General features: G+C 42.1%; 1 protein-coding gene across 5 annotated transcripts in view; it reads right to left on the bottom strand.

Moving 5' to 3' along the window:
* Positions 1-20,671, bottom strand: part of NLRP14 (NLR family pyrin domain containing 14) — a 76,274-nt gene that overhangs the window by 5,400 nt on the left and 50,203 nt on the right. For 3 of the 5 annotated variants that reach the window (XM_042905998.1, XM_042905999.1, XM_042906001.1), the window contains 2 exons: positions 20,271-20,441; positions 18,743-19,104 (listed from right to left, as the gene is read on the bottom strand). The exons of 1 other annotated variant lie outside the window; for it this stretch is intronic. In XM_042905998.1, the coding sequence (XP_042761932.1) occupies positions 18,969-19,104; positions 20,271-20,441 (307 nt within the window). In that variant the 3' untranslated portion in view covers positions 18,743-18,968. Of the gene's footprint in view, positions 1-18,742; positions 19,105-20,270; positions 20,442-20,671 lie in introns of those variants that run through there. One more of the 5 variants, XM_042906000.1, reaches the window with a different exon arrangement.

The following is a 20,671-nucleotide window of genomic DNA, read 5'->3' as shown; positions in this document are numbered from 1 at the left end:
ATTTCCTGAGGATCAAGAGCAATAGGACCATCTTTTAATATTTAGTCTTTTGTCACAGATTCTTGAAATAGCTTCAGGACCATAAAGGTGAAGAGAGTGTCTTGTTATTCATAACAAGCCCCTTTCAACCACACCTAAGTTTATCATGTTAATGAGATAACTTTTGAAAGGATTTTAGGATGGAGTCTGGTTGCCAAGGGAACCAACCAAAGGATTAGAGGGCTGGAATTTCCAGCCCTACCCCAACCCCAACCTCTCTGGAGGGGAGAGGGACTGGAGTTTGATTAATTCATTGGCTAAGGTGATGGAACTCAATCACACATGTAATGAAGCCTCCACAAAAAACCAAAAGCAGTGGGTTTGGAGAGCTCCCAGGCACTCTTGCTCAGGGAGAGTGTGGAAGCAATGCATCCTTTCCCCATACCTTGCCCTTAGCTTATCTTCCATCTGGTTGTTCCTGAACTCAGGAAGATTTTGTAACAAACTGGTAATCTAATAAGTAAAATGTTTTCCTCAGTTTTGAGACACTCTAGCAAATTAGTCAAACCTCAAGAGGGGGTCCTGGGAACCCTGCTTCATAGCTGGTGAGTCAGAAGCACAGGTACAATCCGGACTTGTGACTGGTATCTTAAAGAGCAGGGGTGTGGGGCAGTGATGCAGGACTGAGCTTTCAACGTGTGGGGTCTGAGACTATCTCCAGGTGGATAGTGTCAGAATTGAGTTGAATTCATTTGGTGAGTGATAGCAGGTATCCAATTTTGGGAAATCCATTTCTGCCCAACTTTAGGAAAGTGGCTTCACATATTGAGAACTCAGCTTTATTATGAGTGGTCAAATTGCCTAAGCGGAAAAGATCTGGGAACTAAAAAAGTAACGCAAGCCACTTAGGCCTCTGAGCGCTGTCCAGGGTCCTGCTTTCTCTGCCTATGCAGACCAGGGTTGGGTTTGCCTCCTTACCAAGCACGTCCACGACGCTAACGGCGCCCCAAGCCGAAATCTGAGGGTGCTTGGCTCAGGGACACAAGCTTAGGGAGCGGACTACCCGACCCGCGACTCCCACTCCCCGCAAGCCTGGTCAGAACGGCCCGCGACCCGACGGGTCAAAAGCTTAGGCTTGCCAGCACCGCAGCGCCCACCCCCCTACCCCACCCCCACCCCACCCCCGCGCACCTGTGCACCCTACCCTGGCCTCCCCAACCTGCTGAGCTCGCCTTCCCCCCTCCTACCTAGCCACAACCTCGGACACCCCACACAAATCTTCCGACTCCGTCTCCCTTCCAGGCTTCCTCCCAGGACCTGAGGGCAGATTCGCCAAACTTAATAATTCACAAAAGCCAACTGGAAACGAAGCACTCTCCTCTCCACCAGGGTTGGAATCCAGGGACTACCACGCAATGGGGAGAATGCAAATTCAGGGGTTTCCTAAGAGCAGGGCGTTCCCAAGCTGTGAGAGTCTGCGGTTTTTCCCAGGATAACAGTATCACCAACTTCACGGGGTTGCTAGTAAGTTGGATAGTAATACAGATGTCCTCAGGAGGAGTGGGATATTTTTGCTTTCATTCATTAATAGCCCACACTGCCAAGACACCGCGCTGTGGGCTGGAAATAGAACAGTAAAGAGCTGTGGTCCTGCCCTCACTGAAATTACACTGTGTTGATAAAAAGAGACAATAAGGAAATCTTTGTGAAGTCTTAGGAAATAAAGAAACATCAATGCTTTGTTAGAAAAGGGGGGCAAGCAGTGGTACTTCCGATTATAGTGCTCAACCTTTCTGACAAGTGATATTTAAACTGCAGTGTAAATGAAAAACAGTATGGAGATTCCTCAAAAAATTAAAAATAGAACTACCCTACAACCCAGCAACTTCACTACTTGGTATTTATCCAAGGGATACAGGTATGCTGTTTCAAAGGGACGCATGCTTCCCAATGTTTATAGCAGCACTATCAACAATAGCCAAAGTATGGAAAGAGCCCAAATGTCCATCGACTGATGAATGGATAAAGAAGATGTGGTGTGTGTATATATACAATGGAACATTACTCAGAGATTAGAAAGAATGAAATCTTGCCATTTGCAACAACGTGGATTGAACTATAGGGTATTATGCTAAGTGAAATAAGTCAGTCAGAGAAAGACAAATATCACATGTTTTCACTCATATGTGGAATTTAAGAAAACAGATGAACATAGGAGAAGAGAAGCAAAAATAAGATGAAGAGGGAGACAAACCATAAGAGACTCTTAAATACAGACAACAGGGTTGATGACAGGGTGATGGGTGGGGGTATGGGCTAAATGGGTGATGGGTATTAAGGAGGGCACTTGCTGGGATGAGCACTGGATGTTATATGTAAATGATGAATCACTAAATATCCCTGAAATCATTATTACACTACGTTAACTAACTTGGATTTAAATTTAAAAAAACAATAATAAATTTCAGTGTAAAGGATGGTCCAGAGTTAGGTGCGTTGAAGAGTGGAAGAGCACAGTGGACAGACAGGATCACCAATGCAAAGGACCAGTGGTGAAAAACTTGGGACAAAGAATTGAGAAGAAATCACTAGGTTCTTTAGTGAGAGGAAAGAGGAACCAAATTATGCTGCCTTTTAAATAAGGATAATTTGGCCCAACTCTCACATAATTCACTTACTCATTCATTCATTCAACAAATATTTATTGGGCACCCACTATCATGCAGGCACTGTACTGGGTGTTGGAGATTCTGAGGTGAAGACAAATAGGAAAGAGGGATGTTTAATTAAACAACTAATTACATTTGAAAGACAAAAATTATTAACAATATGTGAATTCATAGTCTTTCTTCCTTCTATTTCTATAAAGGAATCTGCTAATTTCCACCCTTTAATCTGCTCTTAAAGGTAACTTATCTTCTGGGAGAGTATCTATGATCAAAAAATAAAGGAGTGAAGACTGAAGAGTGAAGAGGAAAAAATTAGAACATTATGTGCAAAAAAAGAGACAAAATGATAAGCCGAACACAGTATTACGTTTGAAAGTAATGTTAATTGTCAGTGGTTTACACTGTGTTTGGAGGTCAAGAGATAAAGCCGAATGTAAACTATCAGAGGCAGAAGAAGAGGGAAAAGACTTGAATATAGTTTTCTGTTTTGCTTTTAAAGAGAACTACTTTGAGAGTGGTGCAGAGAACAGAGGAGAACACAAGCCAGGAGACAAAACAGGAAATGATGACCTAAAATAAACTGTACTAAGACTAGAAAGAAGAAATATTTTTAACCTGGTTTTCTTATAATTTTTCTCTTTCACTCTTAAAGAAGTGTATTGACAACATAAGGTGATACGAAAAAGTTGGGTTTTGGGAGTGAACGGTCAAAAAAGAATTCTTGAGAGGGCTTCAGTACAAAAAAGGTGGTCCCATTAAAGCACAAAGACAGGACCTGTGGGCAGAAACAGCTGCACAGGGGTTGTGATGGATAACTGATTATATACCTATATAACTTCAAGGGACAGCACAAGTCTCTAAGGAATTTGGAAGCAAGGTTTCCAGGAACTTGAAGTGCTGTTATTAGGAAAAGGTCATTTATTCCTATCTAGTAAAACCTTAGACATGAGACCCTTCACAAGTGTATCAGTGAACTATATGCTTGAAGGATGATTGCTAACATATACCTTGGGGGGTAGAGATAAAACAAGTTTCCAAAGGAATTTTTTATTTTTGAGAGACAGCGTGAGCAAGGGAGGGGCAGAGAAAGAGGGAGACGGGGCATACCAAGCAGGCTCCTCACTGTTAGTGCAGCCCAACTTGGGGCCAGAACCCACAAACCTTAAGATCATGCATGACCTGAGTGGAAATCAAGCGTCAACGCCTACCAGACTAACCCAACCAGGTGCCCCTCCAAAGGAATTTTTACATGTTAAAGTAGACTTACAGGATCCTGGAGGGGTCAGGATAACGTTAAGCTAAGGGTATTAACAGCGAGGAGGTTGAATTCCTAAAGGAGGGTCACTCTGCCTGTCTCAAGAACTTGTCAATGGGTTGTAAGTTGTAAGGAACTTTTTCTTCTTTTGCCTTTGTTCTCCACTTCATAAGGTACCATGTGTTTTTCCCCACACCACCAAATAATTCTCCTCAGACACTGACTGGATATACTACAAATTCACTCAATACAGACACTACCTAGAGATAGCATCAGATCCCATCAGTTAAGGATGGAGTCCCACAAGACTACCCCCACATCAGATGCTAATTGAAAGTCCAGGTTGTTAACCTGTGCATCAGACTGGCTATAGATAAATCAGTCTGTCAATGACCCTCTTGCTCAACTATAGACCTCCAATGGTTATTTCTTATTGCATTTTCCTGAGGCATGGATGATAACTGGAACATGCCAACAGCCAGACCAGAAGAGCCTGGATAGTAACTGAATACCTGAAAAAAACATACCCCTTCCCTGCCCATGATCATGGGCTGAACATATACCGACCCCCACTTGTGATCACATGTCCTCTGCCCGGTCTCTTGCACATAACCCCCCACCCAAACCTCTCTCAACAAAGCTCTAAGTGTCCATCTTGCTGTTGGAGAGGTCAGTTGTTAAGGCTTGAGCTCCCATCTGCTGTCACCCAAAATAAAGCTCTCCTGTCTCTTGAGTTATTGGCTTCTCTTATGACTTTTATCAGAATTTGTTTGGCAACAGTGTTGGCACACCCAGCCATAAGCTCTGCTTTCCATTTGTGCAGCCCCCTTGGGATTCCCTGGAAGGGAGGAGTTGGCCATGGCAGCATGCCAGGGCTCACCCATTCTTTCCCGAGCAAGTGGCTGTGACAGATCTTTGGTAATACCAAGGCCCCTCCTTGGGTTCGATTAACTCGCTAGAGTGGCTCATAGACTCAGGAAACCAGTATACTTATCATATAGGTCACTTTTAGGCAAACAGGCTAGAGTGATGGTGTGCAGAAAGGGCCCAAAGAGACCACCTGGCTGAATACAGACAGTCTCATCAGGCAACCAACCTCAAAAATATCCAAAGGCCCTAATTAAACCAATGGTCTACTTAAAACTAGGCAGCTACCAAAAAAAGGGAAGATTCCATACATCTCCATATCTCATCTCCCCCCTTTAAAAACAGCCCCTACCCACTGCCTTCTTGCAGAGGGCTTTTCCTTTGCTGTCCCTGCCCACCTATCCCTTGCGGTGTATTGAGTAAATCTTTGTTCTGCCTCAGGTTAATTCTTTCACCTCCTGCACCACCAGCTTCTATAGATTGTCATCCCACATTTGGGGGCCTCCATTCAAACAAGAGACACCCCATTTAAACATCACACTTACCATTACTGGTCTATTACAATACAAGTGGTATATGAACAGCCCAATGGAGTCTGCTCTTAGGGAGCAAGGTCCCTAAGAGCAGGAGCTTCTGGTCCCATGAAGTTTGGGGACTAGGAGGTTGACACATTTGGGTTCACCATCCTGGAAGTTCTTCAAACATTCTCTTGGGTTTTTATGGACACTCCATTACATAGGCATGACTCATGGAATCACTGGCTATTTCGCTATTGGTGATTCAACCTCCAACACTCCCCCATGCAGTTGAGCTATTACTGAAAACTCCAACCCTCAAATCCTGATTGGTTCCCCTGGCAACCAGCCCATCATCCTCAGGAGATTTCCAGAGATTACCTTATTAACATAAATTCTTGTAGTTGGATAAAAGACACCTGTTTCACCTTTTGGCTCTGAGGCAATTTCAGGAACTGAGGACAAAAGACCAAATATTATAACAAAAGATGTTCCCATTGCTCTTCTGGTTTAGGAAATTCCAAGTGTTTTGGGAGCTGTGAGCCAGGAAACTTGAAGACAAGAATGTATTTATCATAAATCACAGCACAGTTGGGTAAAGACAGTTGTCCTGCCTTCTCCTACTTCCCTCACCTTAAAGTTCATTCTCTCGTAGGCTAATATTCAAGGTCATTAGACCAATATTTTTAGCCTCCATTTTACAGATAACTCAAAGTATGAAAATAGTAAGTATCTGCCAACATTACAGAGCTTGCAACTGGTAGTAACAGGACTAAAATCTTTTGATCCCAGGATCACTTGACATTTGGAAAACCACTTGATATCAGTGGCAACCCTCAGTTAAAACCACCAAAAATCACTCGTTGGTAGCCAAATCATCACAGTTGAGATCCACTATTTTTTTTTTTTTTAATGTTCATTTATTCTTGAGGGAGAGAGACAGAGCATGAGCAGGGGAGGGCAGAGAGGGAGACAAAGAATCCAAAGCAGGCTCCAGGCTCTGAGCTGTCAGCACAGAGCTCAACATGGGGCTCGAACTCATGGACCATGAGATCCACTGTTATTAGAGGTGAGCACTAAGAAAACTTATCCAAGGGGCACCTGGGTGGCTCAGTCAGTTGAGCGTTCGACTTCGACTCAGGTCATGATCTCACACTCAGGGGTTTGCCCTGCGTAGGACTCTGTGCTGACAGCTCAGAGCCTGAAGCCTTGCTGCCTTGCTTCAGATTCTGTGTCTCCCTCTCAGTCCCTCCTCCACTGGCACTCTGTCTCTCTCGCTTGCTCTCTCAAAATAAACATAATAAAAAAATTTATAAAGAAAAATTATCCAAAATCTTAAAGTAGGCAAAAGGGATTACTGGGTATCCTTTCATTGCAGTGCTAGGCATGGTCTACCAGGCTGGGAATTATCTGATTTTCTAGGGCTGTGTATTTCTGTTACATTAAACAAGGTGGCTAAGGGGAGTTTTGGCGTGGTGGTAGGGGTCCAGAGCCAATGGCCAAGAAAGAATTCTTGAGACATCTTTGGTGCAAAAAGGTGATTTTATGAAAGCACTGAGACAGGACCCATGGACAGAAAAAAGTTGCACTAGGGTTGTAAGGAGTGACTGATTATGTATGGGAGTTGGGGGAGGTAAAGTGAAGGGGAAATTTCTAAAGGGATTTTCTTCTGCTAAAGAAGAGTCCCAGGATACTGAAGGCCTAGCTATTGTCAATCTAAGGTTGTTTATTCCCTCTAGCAGAGCATTAACATTAAGACAGTAGGGAGTTCCTGGAGAAATGTTATACTCTGCCGGCCTCAAGTATTTGTCAATGGGCTGCAGGTTGTAAGGAAATTTAATTTTATCTGCTATTTCCTTCTGCCTTTGTTTCTCACATCAGTGCCATTAGACTGAGGTGGTTCTAATATGTTAGCAGCAGGTTAGGGAGAGCAAGATGGCATCTCTCTTATCAAGCAATGGCCTGTGTCAAGCAATGACCCAAGCAGTTAGGGCATTTCAGTTGAGACCAGATATTGCCAAGACCAGCACCGGCTGATGACACATTCAGAACTTATAACCAGCAGAAACAGAGGAAGTTTGCAGGGGCCCAAGACTGACTAAACACCTTTAAAAAGGTAGGATTTTTGCAGCAAACTGTCAGACTCTCCAAACACTGACCTCCTCATGTCTGGTCATTTCAAAAAGGCAGCTGCTGCTGAAGGTTCTCCCTGACTTATCTCTGAAGAGAACAGAGATCCTTCATTGCTTGAACATAATAAGCAGTAAGTGCTGAGAGCTGACTTCCATGGGGCTGAGGACATAAGTATGCACTGGCTTTGCATTTGGTTAACTTCCTACCCTCTGGTCTATCTTGTTTGCTCTAGAACTTGTTTTGTGCATTGCTTTGTGTGCTGTGTAAGAAGCCCAATTAATCACAGAGTGAAAGGTCATGGAGTTTGGAATTCTGAACCTGCTTCATAATTATGTTAACTTTATGATTGAATACAACTGACACTGTGGTGTCATGACACCTATCCAAGCAAATCAAAATATAAGCCTGTAACAGCCTCAAGGTTAAATGGAAACCTAAGGACAACCAACCTCAAATAGCCTAACCAAGGCTTTTCCAAATAAGGAATGTAATACTTCCACTGTACCCAAATAATTTCTTTGTATTGCTCTCACATTTCTCCCATTAAAAGACTTTCTCCTGGCTGTCTTCTGGAGCCCTTCTTGCCACTTCCAGTCTGGTGCTGCACAGTTCAAATTAATTTCCCCTCAAACTCTTAAATGTTTTAATATGCCTCATTTCTTTGACTCTCAATTAGCTATTTGATGAAGAGATTCACAACTAAGGGTACAGATTCTATGCAGAAACCTGACAGCAATGCAAATAATTCTTGTCAGCTAGCAATGCAAATGATTGCTGTAAGATTGAAAAGATAACCCCAAAGGTTATTTATTACCTTGTTGGACATTAACCAGTTTTATATTTCCCTTGAAATGTTATTCTAACTTTTTAAAAAAATGCTATTTCTGGTGGATATATAAACCTTTGTTCCTTAAATGCTTTTTATTTATTTTTTTTTTTAATTTTTTTTTTTTTTTTTTTTTTTTTTTTTTTTTACGTTTACTTATTTTTGAGACAGAGACAGAGTATGAACAGGGGAGGGTCAGAGAGAGGGAGACACAGAATCTGAAACAGGCTCCAGGCTCTGAGCTGTCAGCACAGAGCCTGACGCGGGGCTTGAACTCACGGACTGCGAGATCATGACCTGAGCCGAAGTCGGCCGCTTAACCGACTGAGCCACCCAGGCGCCCCCCTTAAATGCTTTTTAAATCAACACCTCACTGGTTCTCTTACTACCGCATTGATGAATCTTTGGACAAGTACTCATTCTGCATTTAGGTAAGAACCATGATTTTAAATTCTTGAAAATGATATTTTATTGCATCACTGGATACATGCTGGACCAATTAGTCTTTGGAAGACTTTTTAAACCAAAGCAGTGGAATACAAGAACTCTTTTTTCATTGGTTGCTAAGCTGACAATAGGGGAGTTCAAATCTCCCTGTGACATAGTTCTATCACATTTACCCCATAACCACGGCTGCAAAATATCTAAAGCAAAAAGTTTAAGCTATGGTGGGGGGGGGGGGGGGAGAAAATTCCATCATATTAGAATACTTATTCTTCTAATATTAGGAAAAAATATATTTTTTAAATTTTTTAATTTGAGAGAACAAGCGAGCACACCAGCAGGGGAGAGGGGCAGAGGGTAAGCAGGCTCCATCCTCAGCATGGTGCCCAACGCAGGGCTTGATCCCATGACCCTGGGATCATGACCCGAGCTGAAATCAAGAGTCAGACGCTCAACCGACGGAACTACCCAGAGGCCTCTAGAAGAAAATATTCTTAATAATTGATAGATTGAACAGCAAAGATTAGTATAGGAAGATTTGAACTGCAAAATGAAAAGATTAATGGATGTATGTGTGTGTGTGTATATATACATATATGTGTGTGTGTGTGTGTGTGTGTGTGTGTACAGGCACTCAGTTATGGGAAGGTGTACATTCTTTTCAAGCACACATAGAAAACTGATTATAGAATAGGCTATAAAATCTATTTTAACTAATTTCAAAAAAATATTTTCAAACAGAACACACTGATCATAACTCAATTAGGTTAAAAATAACAAAAAGATAACTTTAAAATCCCTTAAGTCTAGAAATTATAATCACACTTCTATTGAGAAGGAAAGCTGGTAAATGCAGATAAAAAGGGCCAGCCAGATGTCCAAGGTTCGATACTCCCTTGGCATGCTTTTAGCTTCTGCAATCTTGCTTGCCTCTTGTATCAGCCGGCAGCCAGTAGTTTGACTATGCTAGTCCCGCCCAACCCGGAAGCACATTATGTATAAAAGATCAGTAAAACCCGAGCCAGATGCTCAGCAGCTCAGTGGGTTAAGCATCTGACTCCTGATTTGGGCTCAGGCCATGATCTCACAGTTCATGAGGTGGAGCCCTGTGTCAGTCTCTGTGCTAACAGCTTGCAGCCTGCTTGGGATCCCAACTCCTCTCTGCCCCTCCCCTGCTTGTGTGCATGTGTTTTCTCATAGTAAATAAACTTAAAAAAAAAATAAAAATACAAAAATGTTAAAGTATAAAAAATAAAGAACCAACAAAGCTAAAGTTTGTTTTGGTCACCCTATTTGATTCTTGGACTATCCTTTTTGACTCCTTAACTATATTATTTGAAATTTCAAGCCCTTCCTTCTCCAGGGCTTGATTTAGGATGAGGGCAGTGACTTGGGTGATACACAAAATTTAAGGAGATATGGAAAAATTCAATCAAGGTAAACATTTTAGTGGAAAGGCGCCTGGGTGACTCAGTTGTTAAGTATCTGACTTTCGCTCAGGTCATGGTCTCACAGTTCGTGAGTTCAAGTCCCACATCCCTGTCTTAGGTCAGCTCAAACCCACTTCGGGTAAAAACACAAGCCCCAAGTGAGCCCCACTTCTCTCTCTCTCTGCCCCTCACTCACTCGAGCCCTCTCTCAAAAAAAAAAAAAAAAAATTAGTGGAATATTCTGTAAATCAAAATTAACACAAAATACCCATGATAACCAAATACCAAAAATTTAGAGACTGTCTGACCCTGCACTTGTACTACACCCATCCTAGTCCCCTCCACCCTCCAGTAAGTGCCTCACTCCCATCACCCTAATCCTGACTGACGGGTTATCTGATAGCAGTGACACACAATCTGTGTTTCCAAAATTTAGTTATGACAGTGCTTCTAATATACGGTTACACTTTCTCACCTAAAAGAGATTCCTGAGTGGTCTCCCTGCTTCCCTCCTACAGTGTGAGAATGGAATGAAGAGTGATCTTTTTAAAATGCCAAACTGCTGGCGTGGAACAGGGAAGATGGCGGCATAGGAGGATGCTGGGCTCACCGCACGTCCTGCTGATCACTTAGATTCCACCTACATCTGCCTAAATAACCCAGAAAACCACCAGAGGATTAGCAGAACGGAGTCTCCGGAGCCAAGCGTAGACGAGAGGCCCACGGAAGAGGGTAGGAAGGGCGGCGAGGCGGTGTGCGCTCCACGGACTGGTGGGAGAGAGCCGGGGCGGAGGGGCGGCCCGCCGGCCAAGCAGAGCCCTGAGTCTGGCTTGCAAAAGCGGAGGGGCCGGATGGAGTGTGTTCTGACAGCAAGCGGGATTTAGCATCTGGGAGGTCATAAGTTAACAGCTCTGCTCAGAAAGCGGGAAGGCTGGAGGACAAAGGGAGGGAGAGTTGCTGAGCCCCCAGACGACAGAGCTCAGTTTGGCGGGGAACAAAGGCGCTAGCCAGCGCCATCTCCCTCGCCCATCCCCCAGCCAGAATCCCAAAGGGAACCAGTTCCCGCCAGGGAACTTGCTTGCTCCATGCAAACACCCAACGCTGTGCTTCTACGGAGCCACCCCTCCGGCAGCGGGTCTGACTCCCTCCCGCTGCCACAGGGCCCCTCCTGAAGTGGATAACCTAAGGAGAAGTGAGCTAAGCCTGCCCCTCCTGCCTCATGCACCTTGCCTAACCACCCCAGCTAATACGCCAGATCCCCAGTACCACAAGCCTGGCAGTGTGCAAGTAGCCCACACGGGCCATGCCACCCCACAGGGAATCCCGCCCCTAGGAGAGGGAAAGAGAAGGCACACACCAGTCTGACTGTGGCCCCAGCAGTGGCCTGGGGGCAGACATCAGGTCTGACTGCGGCCCCGCCCACCAACTCCTGTTATACACCACAGCACAGGGGAAGTGCCTTGCAGGTCCCCACCACTCCAGGGACTATCCAAAATGACCAAACGGAAGAATTCCCCTCAAAAGAATCTCCAGGAAATAACAACAGCTAATGAACTGATCAAAAAGGATTTAAATAATATAACAGAAAGTGAATTTAGAATAATAGTCATAAAATTAATTGCTGGGCTTGAAAACAGTATAGAGGACAGCAGAGAATCTCTTACTGCAGAGATCAAGGCACTAAGGAACAGTCAAGGAGGAGCTGAAAAACGCTTTAAATGAGATGCAAAATAAAATGGAAACGTCCACGGCTCGGACTGAAGAGGCAGAGGAGAGAATAGGTGAACTAGAAGATAAAATTATGGAAAAAGAGGAAGCTGAGAAAAAGAGATAAAAAAATCCAGGAGTATGAGGGGAAAATTAGAGAACTAAGTGATACACTAAAAAGAAATAATATACGCATAATTGGTATTCCAGAGGAGGAAGAGAGAGGGAAAGGTGCTGAAGGTGTACTTGAAGAATTAATAGCTGAGAACTTTCCTGAACTGGAGAAGGAAAAAGGCATTGAAATCCAAGAGGCACAGAGAACTCCCTTCAGACGTAACTTGAATCGATCTTCTGCACGACATAGCATAGTGAAACTGGCAAAATACAAGGATAAAGAGAAAATTCTGAAAGCAGCAAGGGATAAACGTGCCCTCACATATAAAGGGAGACCTATAAGACTCGTGACTGATCTCTCTTTTGAAACTTGGCAGGCCACAAAGGCATGGCAGGAGATCTTCAGTGTGATGAACAGAAAAAATATGCAGCCGAGAATCCTTTATGCAGCAAGTCTGTCATTTAGAATAGAAGGAGAGATAAAGGTCTTCCCAAACAAACAAAAACTGAAGGAATTTGTCACCACGAAACCAGCCCTACAAGAGATCCTAAGGGGGATCCTGTGAGACAAAGTACCAGAGACATCACTACAAGCATAAAACATACAGACATCACAATGACTCTAAACCCATATCTTTCTATAATAACACTGAATGTAAATGGACTAAATGCGCCAACCAAAAGACATAGGGTATCAGAATGGATAAAAAATCAAGACCCATGTATTTGTTGTCTACAAGAGACTCATTTTAGATCTGAGGACACCTTTAGATTGAGAGTGAGGGGATGGAGAACTATTTATCATGCTACTGGAAGCCAAAAGAAAGCTGGAGTAGCCATACTTATATCAGACAAACTAGACTTTAAATTAAAGGCTGTGACAAGAGATGAAGAAGGGCATTATATAATAATTACAGGGTCTATCCATCAGGAAGAGCTAACAGTTATAAATGTCTATGCGCCGAATACGGGAGCCCCCAAATATATAAAACAATTACTCATAAACATAAGCAACCTTATTGATAAGAATGTGGTCATTGCAGGGGACTTTAACACTCCACTTACAGAAATGGATAGATCATCTAGACACACAAGGGCCCTGAATGATACATTGGATCAGATGGACTTGACAGATATATTTAGAACTCTGCATCCCAAAGCAACAGAATATACTTTCTTCCCGAGTGCACATGGAACATTCTCCAAGATAGATCATATACTGGGTCACAAAATAGCCCTTCATAAGTTTACAAGAATTGAAATTATACCATGCATACTTTCAGACCACAATGCTATGAAGCTTGAAATCAACCACAGGAAAAAAGTCTGGAAAACCTCCAAAAGCATGGAGGTTAAAGAACACCCTACTAATGAATGAGTGGGTCAACCAGGCAATTAGAGAAGAAATTAAAAAATATATGGAAACAAACGAAAATGAAAATACAACAATCCAGATGCTTTGGGATGCAGCGAAGGCAGTCCTGAGAGGAATATACATTGCAATCCAGGCGTATCTCAAGAAACAAGAAAAATCCCAAATACAAAATCTAACAGCACACCTAAAGGAAATAGCAGAACAGCAAAGGCAGCCTAAACCCAGCAGCAGAAGAGAAATAATAAAGATCAGAGCAGAAATAAACAATATAGAATCTAAAAAAACTGTAGAGCAGATCAACGAAACCAAGAGTTGGTTTTTTGAAAAAATAAACAAAATTGACAAACCTCTAGCCAGGCTTCTCAAAAAGAAAAGGGAGATGACCCAAATAGATACAATCATGAATGAAAATGGACTTATTACAACCAATCCCTCAGAGATACAATTATCAGGGAATACTATGAAAAATTATATGCCAACAAATTGGACAACCTGGAAGAAATGGACAAATTCCTAAACACCCACACTCTTCCAAAACTCAATCAGGAGGAAATAGAAAGCTTGAACAGACCCATAACCAGTGAAGAAATTGAATCGGTTATCAAAAATCTCCCAACAAATAAGAGTCCAGGGCCAGATGGCTTCCCAGGGGAGTTCTAACAGACGTTTAAAGCAGAGATAATACCTATCCTTCTCAAGCTATTCCAAGAAATAGAAAGGGAAGGAAAACTTCCAGACTCATTCTATGAAGCCAGTATTACTTTGATTCCTAAACCAGACAGAGACCCAGTAAAAAAAGAGAACTACGGGCCAATATCCCTGATGAATATGGATGCAAAAATTCTCAATAAGATACTAGCAAATCAAATTCAACAGCATATAAAAAGAATTATTCACCATGATCAAGTGGGACTCATTCCTGGGATGCAGGACTGGTTCAACATTCACAAATCAATCAATGTGATACACCACATTAATAAAAGAAAAGAACCATATGATCCTGTCAATCGATGCAGGGCTGGTTCAACATTCACAAATCAATCAATGTGATACACCACATTAATAAAAGAAAAGAACCATATGATCCTGTCAATCGATGCAGAAAAGGCCTTTGACAAAATTCAGTACCCTTCCTTAATAAAAACCCTTGAGAAAGTCGGGATAGAAGGAACATACTTAAACATCCTAAGAGCCATTTATGAAAAGCCCACAGCTAACATCATCCTCAATGGGGAAAAACTGAGAGCTTTTTCCCTGAGATCAGGAACACGACAGGAATGCCCACTCTCACCGCTGTTGTTTAACATAGTGCTGGAAGTTCTAGCATCAGCAATCAGACAACAAAAGGAAATCAAAGGCATCAAAATTGGCAAAGATGAAGTCAAGCTTTCACTTTTTGCAGATGACATGATACTATCCATGGAAAATCTGATGGACTCCACCAAAAGTCTGCTAGAACTGATACATGAATTCAGCAAAGTTGCAGGATACAAAATCAATGTACAGAAATCAGTTGCATTCTTATACACTAACAATGAAGCAACAGAAAGACAAATAAAGAAACTGATCCCATTCACAATTGCACCAAGAAGCATAAAATACCTAGGAATAAATCTAACCAAAGACGTAAAAGATCTGTATGCTGAAAACTATAGAAAGCTTATGAAGGTAATTGAAGAAGATATAAAGAAATGGAAAGACATTCCGTGCACATGGATTGGAAGAATACATATTGGTAAAATGTCAATACTACCCAAAGCTATCTACACATTCAATGCAATCCCAATCAAAATTGCATCAGCATTCTTCTCAAAACTAGAACAAGCAATTCTGAAATTCATATGGAACCACAAAAGGCCCCGAGTAGCCAAATTAATTTTGAAGAAGAAGACCAAAGCAGGAGGCATCACAATCCCAGACTTTAGCCTCTACTACAAAGCTGTCATCATCAAGACAGCATGGTATTGGCACAAAAACAGACACATAGACGAATGGAATAGAATAGAAACCTCAGAACTAGACCCACAAACGTATGGCCAACTCATCTTTGACAAAGCAGGAAAGAACATCCAATGGAAAAAAGACAGTCTCTTTAACAAATGGTGCTGGGAGAACTGGACAGCAACATGCAGAAGGTTGAAACTAGACCACTTTCTCACACCATTCACAAAAATAAACTCAAAATGGATAAAGGACCTGAATGTGAGACAGGAAACCATCAAAACCCTAGAGGAGAAAGCAGGAAAAGACCTCTCTGACCTCAGCCGTAGCAATCTCTTACTCGACACATCCCCAAAGGCAAGGGAATTAAAAGCAAAAATGAATTACTGGGACCTTATGAAGATAAAAAGCTTCTGCACAGCAAAGGAAACAACCAACAAAACTAAAAGGTAACCAACGGAATGGGAAAAGATATTTGCAAATGACATATCGGACAATGGGCTAGTATCCAAAATCTATAAAGAGCTCACCAAACTCCACACCCGAAAAACAAATAACCCAGTGAAGAAATGGGCAGAAAACATGAATAGACACTTCTCTAAAGAAGACATCCGGATGGCCAACAGGCACATGAAAAGATGCTCAACGTCGCTCCTCATCAGGGAAATACAAATCAAAACCACACTCAGATATCACCTCACGCCAGTCAGAGTGGCCAAAATGAACAAATCAGGAGACTATAGATGCTGGAGAGGATGTGGAGAAATAGGAACCCTCTTGCACTGTTGGTGGGAATGCAAATTGGTGCAGCCATTCTGGAAAACAGTGTGGAGGTTCCTCAGAAAATTAAAAATAGACCTACCCTATGACCCAGCAGTAGCACTGCTAGGAATTTACCCAAGGGATACAGGAGTACTGATGCATAGGGGCAATTATACCCCAATGTTTATAGCAGCACTCTCAACAATAGCCAAATTATGGAAAGAGCCTAAATGTCCATCAACTGATGAATGGATAAAGAAATTGTGGTTTATATACACAATGGAGTACTACAGGGCAATGAGAAAGAATGAAATATGGCCCTTTGTAGCAACGTGGATGGAACTAGAGAGTGTGATGCTAAGTGAAATAAGCCATACAGAGAAAGACAGATACCATATGTTTTCACTCTTATGTGGATCCTGAGAAACTTAACAGAAACCCATGGGGGAGGGGAAGGAAAAAAAAAAAAAAGAGGTTAGAGTGGGAGAGAGCCAAAGCATAAGAGACTGTTAAAAACTGAGAACAAACTGAGGGTTGATGGGGGGTGGGAGGGAGGGGAGGGTGGGTGATGGGTATTGAGGAGGGCACCTTTTGGGATGAGCACTGGGTGTAGTATGGAAACTAATTTGACAATAAACTTCATATATATATAAAAAAAAAAAGAAACCAATTTGACAATAAATTTCATATATTGAAAAAAAATAAATAAGTAAATAAAATGCCAAAAAAAAAAAATATACGGTTATAGTTCAGGGTAAAATTTCCTTATCATATTATGAAAGTACCTGACAACACAAGACTGAATGTTATTAAATGCCTTATCAACATATACTAAAGTGATTATTTGGTCTTTCTCCATCAACCAACTGATATCATAAATTACAACATTCCTCCTAATATTTGTCCTCTCTTGCACTTCTGTTGTAAATCATAATATTCGTGGTATATATATATATATTTTTAAAGCTTTTACTTTTAAATAATCTCTACACCCAATGTGGGGCTCAAACTCATGAGCTGGAGATCACGGGTCACATGCTCTACCAAATGAGCCAGCCAGGAGCCCCATTCATTTTATCTTTAAGGTGATTTTTGGAATTTTCAAATATTTATATTTAGTCTTTGCATATGTATTCGTAACATCCAACTGTGAATTTCCTTCTGGTGTTATCTTTTTTGAGGCTCTCCTATCAAAGCTTTGTAGCTTAAGAAAGAAAATGGTAAAGTTACCCTCCTCAATGATGCTCTGAAATGGTTTTAAAAACACAGGAATTTTCCTTTGCCTGAAAGTTTGCTAGAAATCACCTTGATAAGAAGCATTCATTAACTCCTTTGTTAGAGTTTTACTTGGGAATCTTTCAAATCTTATTTTCTACGAAGGATAAGATGCTCACTGCAGCCCAAGACTGCCTTGTGATGGGAGTGCCACTTGTTCGCTGCAGACTTTCTTTTGTTTGTTATGATGGCCCCAGGCGAGCTCTCTCTAGCCAGCATGACTGTCAACACTGAGAATCAGCCTCAGCAGTGACCTCCCTCTAGGCATCATAGGTGTACATACCATCCCCAGTAACACTACCTGCGAATCTTCCCATGACTGCCACTTGCCCCCTTCTAACTGCCATGGTTCACTCTTACCTCCAGCTCTGCCACATTGACTCAAGGGGCTATTGTACCACCTAAAAGTCTTTCTTATCTCCTACAGACAGGGAAAAAAATTGATGGTCTGTGGTAGACTAAGGAAGGCTACAAATTCTCTGACACTATGCCCATCAAGAAGTGACTACCCTTGCATCTGGGCTGAACTGGACTGTTCCAACCAATGGAGTATGACAGAAGTGACTTCATGTCAGTGCTGGGCCTAACTTTCAAGAAAACAGGCAGCTTCCACTTGGCCCTTCAAGCCCTAAAGCCCCATGAGAGAACTCCATCTTCCCTGCTGGAAAGATCATGTGGAAAGTCCTTAAGACTAGAGAGAAGAGGTGCCCAGTCAAACCTAACCTTCCAGCCATCCTTGCCCAGGCACCAGGCATGTGAGTGAAGTCACCTTGGAGCCCCCAGTACAACCTGGCTACCAGCTGAATACCACCAAGGGATTCCAAGTGATGTGTGGAGCATAAGAAATGCTTAGCTGAGCCCTTTCTGAATTCTAATCTACCAAGTCATGAGACAGAACATAGTAGTCACTCCTTTAAGCCAATAAATTTGGGGATGTTTTTTCACATAGCAATAGATAATTAAAAGTCTTTCACAGAAAATGTTACTGTGTCGGATTTCTGTCAAACGGAGGAAGATGTTTTTAGCTCTAATCCCAATAATCTTAGATCTATTTACATCTTTACAACAGGCTGCAGAAAATGTTCATGGAGGAAGTGGACTCCCATTTTGACTGAGACCATCAATTCTCACATAGTAACATACCTATAAGTTGCCTGGGAAATTATTTAAAATACCAGTTCCTAGGACCTTTAGATAATTCTGATTCAGTAAGTCCGATATGGGCTCTAGGAAACCGCATTTTAAGAAACACCCAAGTGATTTAGACGCCAGTTGTCCCAAGAACATGCATGGAGAAGCATTCAGTAAAGCAAGCCGGAGATGGTGAGGCTGTGAAGTAAGCCATTTGTGGGAGGGAGAGAAAGGGAAACAGGTGCTCTAACATAATCTTTCCTAGGCTCGTCCTCCACTTTCATTTCTAGGCTTCTCACATCAGAATTCTTGAGCTCTGCATTCAATTAAAAACATGTCATACCTTTCACCGAGGTTTAGGTTTTTCGTTTTATTTTAGCTTCTCAACCCCCATGTGAAGTAGAACAGAGCTTTCACAGAGAAGTGACTCACCTACATCTAACAGACATCAAACACAGTACGTCTGGGCATAAAGCATCTAAAGCTAAGATTCCCTCATCACACTGAGGCATTTTACTTTTGAAAAGTACATCAGGTTCTTCAAATCAGGGACACCGCCACCAGGAAACATCTTCATCACTGTGATCATTACAATCCCGCTCAATGATGAGCTGTGGATTGCTAACTCGCACAGCTTCCAGCAGTTTCTGGGCTTCCTCATCAAACGCCTCTTTGCACACCCTGAGAAAATAAGGGAAGACCTCTTCTCACACTCAGTTTTCCCACTGAAGAATTCATTTCTCAGAGAAAAACTGTTAGAGACAGAAGTGAACATGGCTGGGGAGTGGGGCAAGGGGAATGTGAGGTATAGACTCAGGGAGTGTGGCAGAGGAAGGAAAATGGAACACAGAGTAGAAATAAAAAAAGATTAAAATTGAAGAGGATCCTCCGAGAGCCTTTTTCTACTCAAGCAAAATACTACTTCTAATGATGACAACCGCTAACATAGAAAACAGTTAGGTGTTATATACTAGGCAGTTCTAAGTACAGGTATCCTTTGCTTTTCCAAAGGTCATGGCTGTACCACTTCACCTTTTTGAGAGACCGACATTAGTACGTGTTTTTGATAACTGAAAGAAGTCCAAAGATTTTGCTTTTACCACACAAAAAAGTTAAAAAGCGAAAACAGTGTTCAGCATTTGGGATGCAGTGAGCCATTATGGAGGCAGCATGAACCCAGGCAGCAAGAGCAGCCCTGCCCAGCTCCTTCCCCAGGGCCTGCGCTGCACCTCAGCACCCAGCTGCTACAGCTCTGAACTGTGTCTATGAGCATCTGGGCCTCATAACCATTTATTTTGTGCATGTGTTAACAAGATGTGTCCTAAGGTATCAGAAAAGCCTAAAAGAGAGGATGTTTTTGGGGGCCCAGGAATGCTCAAAATTTTTTCCATATAAATAATGGTAATTGCTTCTTTGCTTTACACCATTTTGGCTTATGAAAGCTTTCACGGGAACACTCTACCTTCAGATAGCAGAGGGACACCTGTACTGCCTATACTGACTCAGTTGATCAGTCCTCATAATAAACCATGAGTACATATTATTTCACCCATTTATAGACAAAGAAATCAAAACACAGAGACTGGAGACTACTGCAAGTTCAAATATCTAGTAAGTTCCAGGGCTACATTTCATACTCAGGTAGTCTGGCTTTAGAGTTCTCAGCTGTTAAACAGTATGCTACAGTATGTCTCTTAAAATTCAGTGTCCTATGGGAAGAAAAGAAGGGCCTCAAGAATACGCACAGATCCACAATCAGGTTGATTCTTAGGCCTGCAGTGAACAAGTAGCTTCCCAAATCCCTTGTTCCAGTAAACTTCCGCCCTGAGAAGCCAACGAAGACTTACCCCAGAACTTTCAGTTTACATTCAGGAGATCTCAGGACTTCACATAATTTCATAATTCCTTCATACCCTAAAGTGTTCTGTGTCAGGTTTATTTTTATCAGGTTTTGGTTGCTTCTAAGAGTACAGGAGAGATCCTGACAACACAGGGAGGTCAAACCACAATATTCCAACCTGCAGGGAAGAGAGACTAATGATAAAATTCATTTAACCCTGGGACAGAGAGCAAGCATGTAAGAGATCTGTGAGCTGAGAGTGCAGGAGGGCTCCAGGAGCTTAAAAAAAAAAACAAAAAAAAAACAAACAAGAAACAAAAAACAAACAAAAAGGCAAGCACAATTAGGGAAGATTCAAAGAATGTAAGTACTTATAATAATCATCATTACTAGATATTTATTGACTGA

This window comes from Panthera leo, chromosome D1 (assembly GCF_018350215.1).
Source record: "Panthera leo isolate Ple1 chromosome D1, P.leo_Ple1_pat1.1, whole genome shotgun sequence".
Taxonomy (NCBI): Eukaryota; Metazoa; Chordata; class Mammalia; order Carnivora; family Felidae; genus Panthera; species Panthera leo.
The sequence above is the reverse complement of the archived record's forward strand: the minus strand, read 5'-3'. Positions and strand labels throughout refer to the sequence as shown.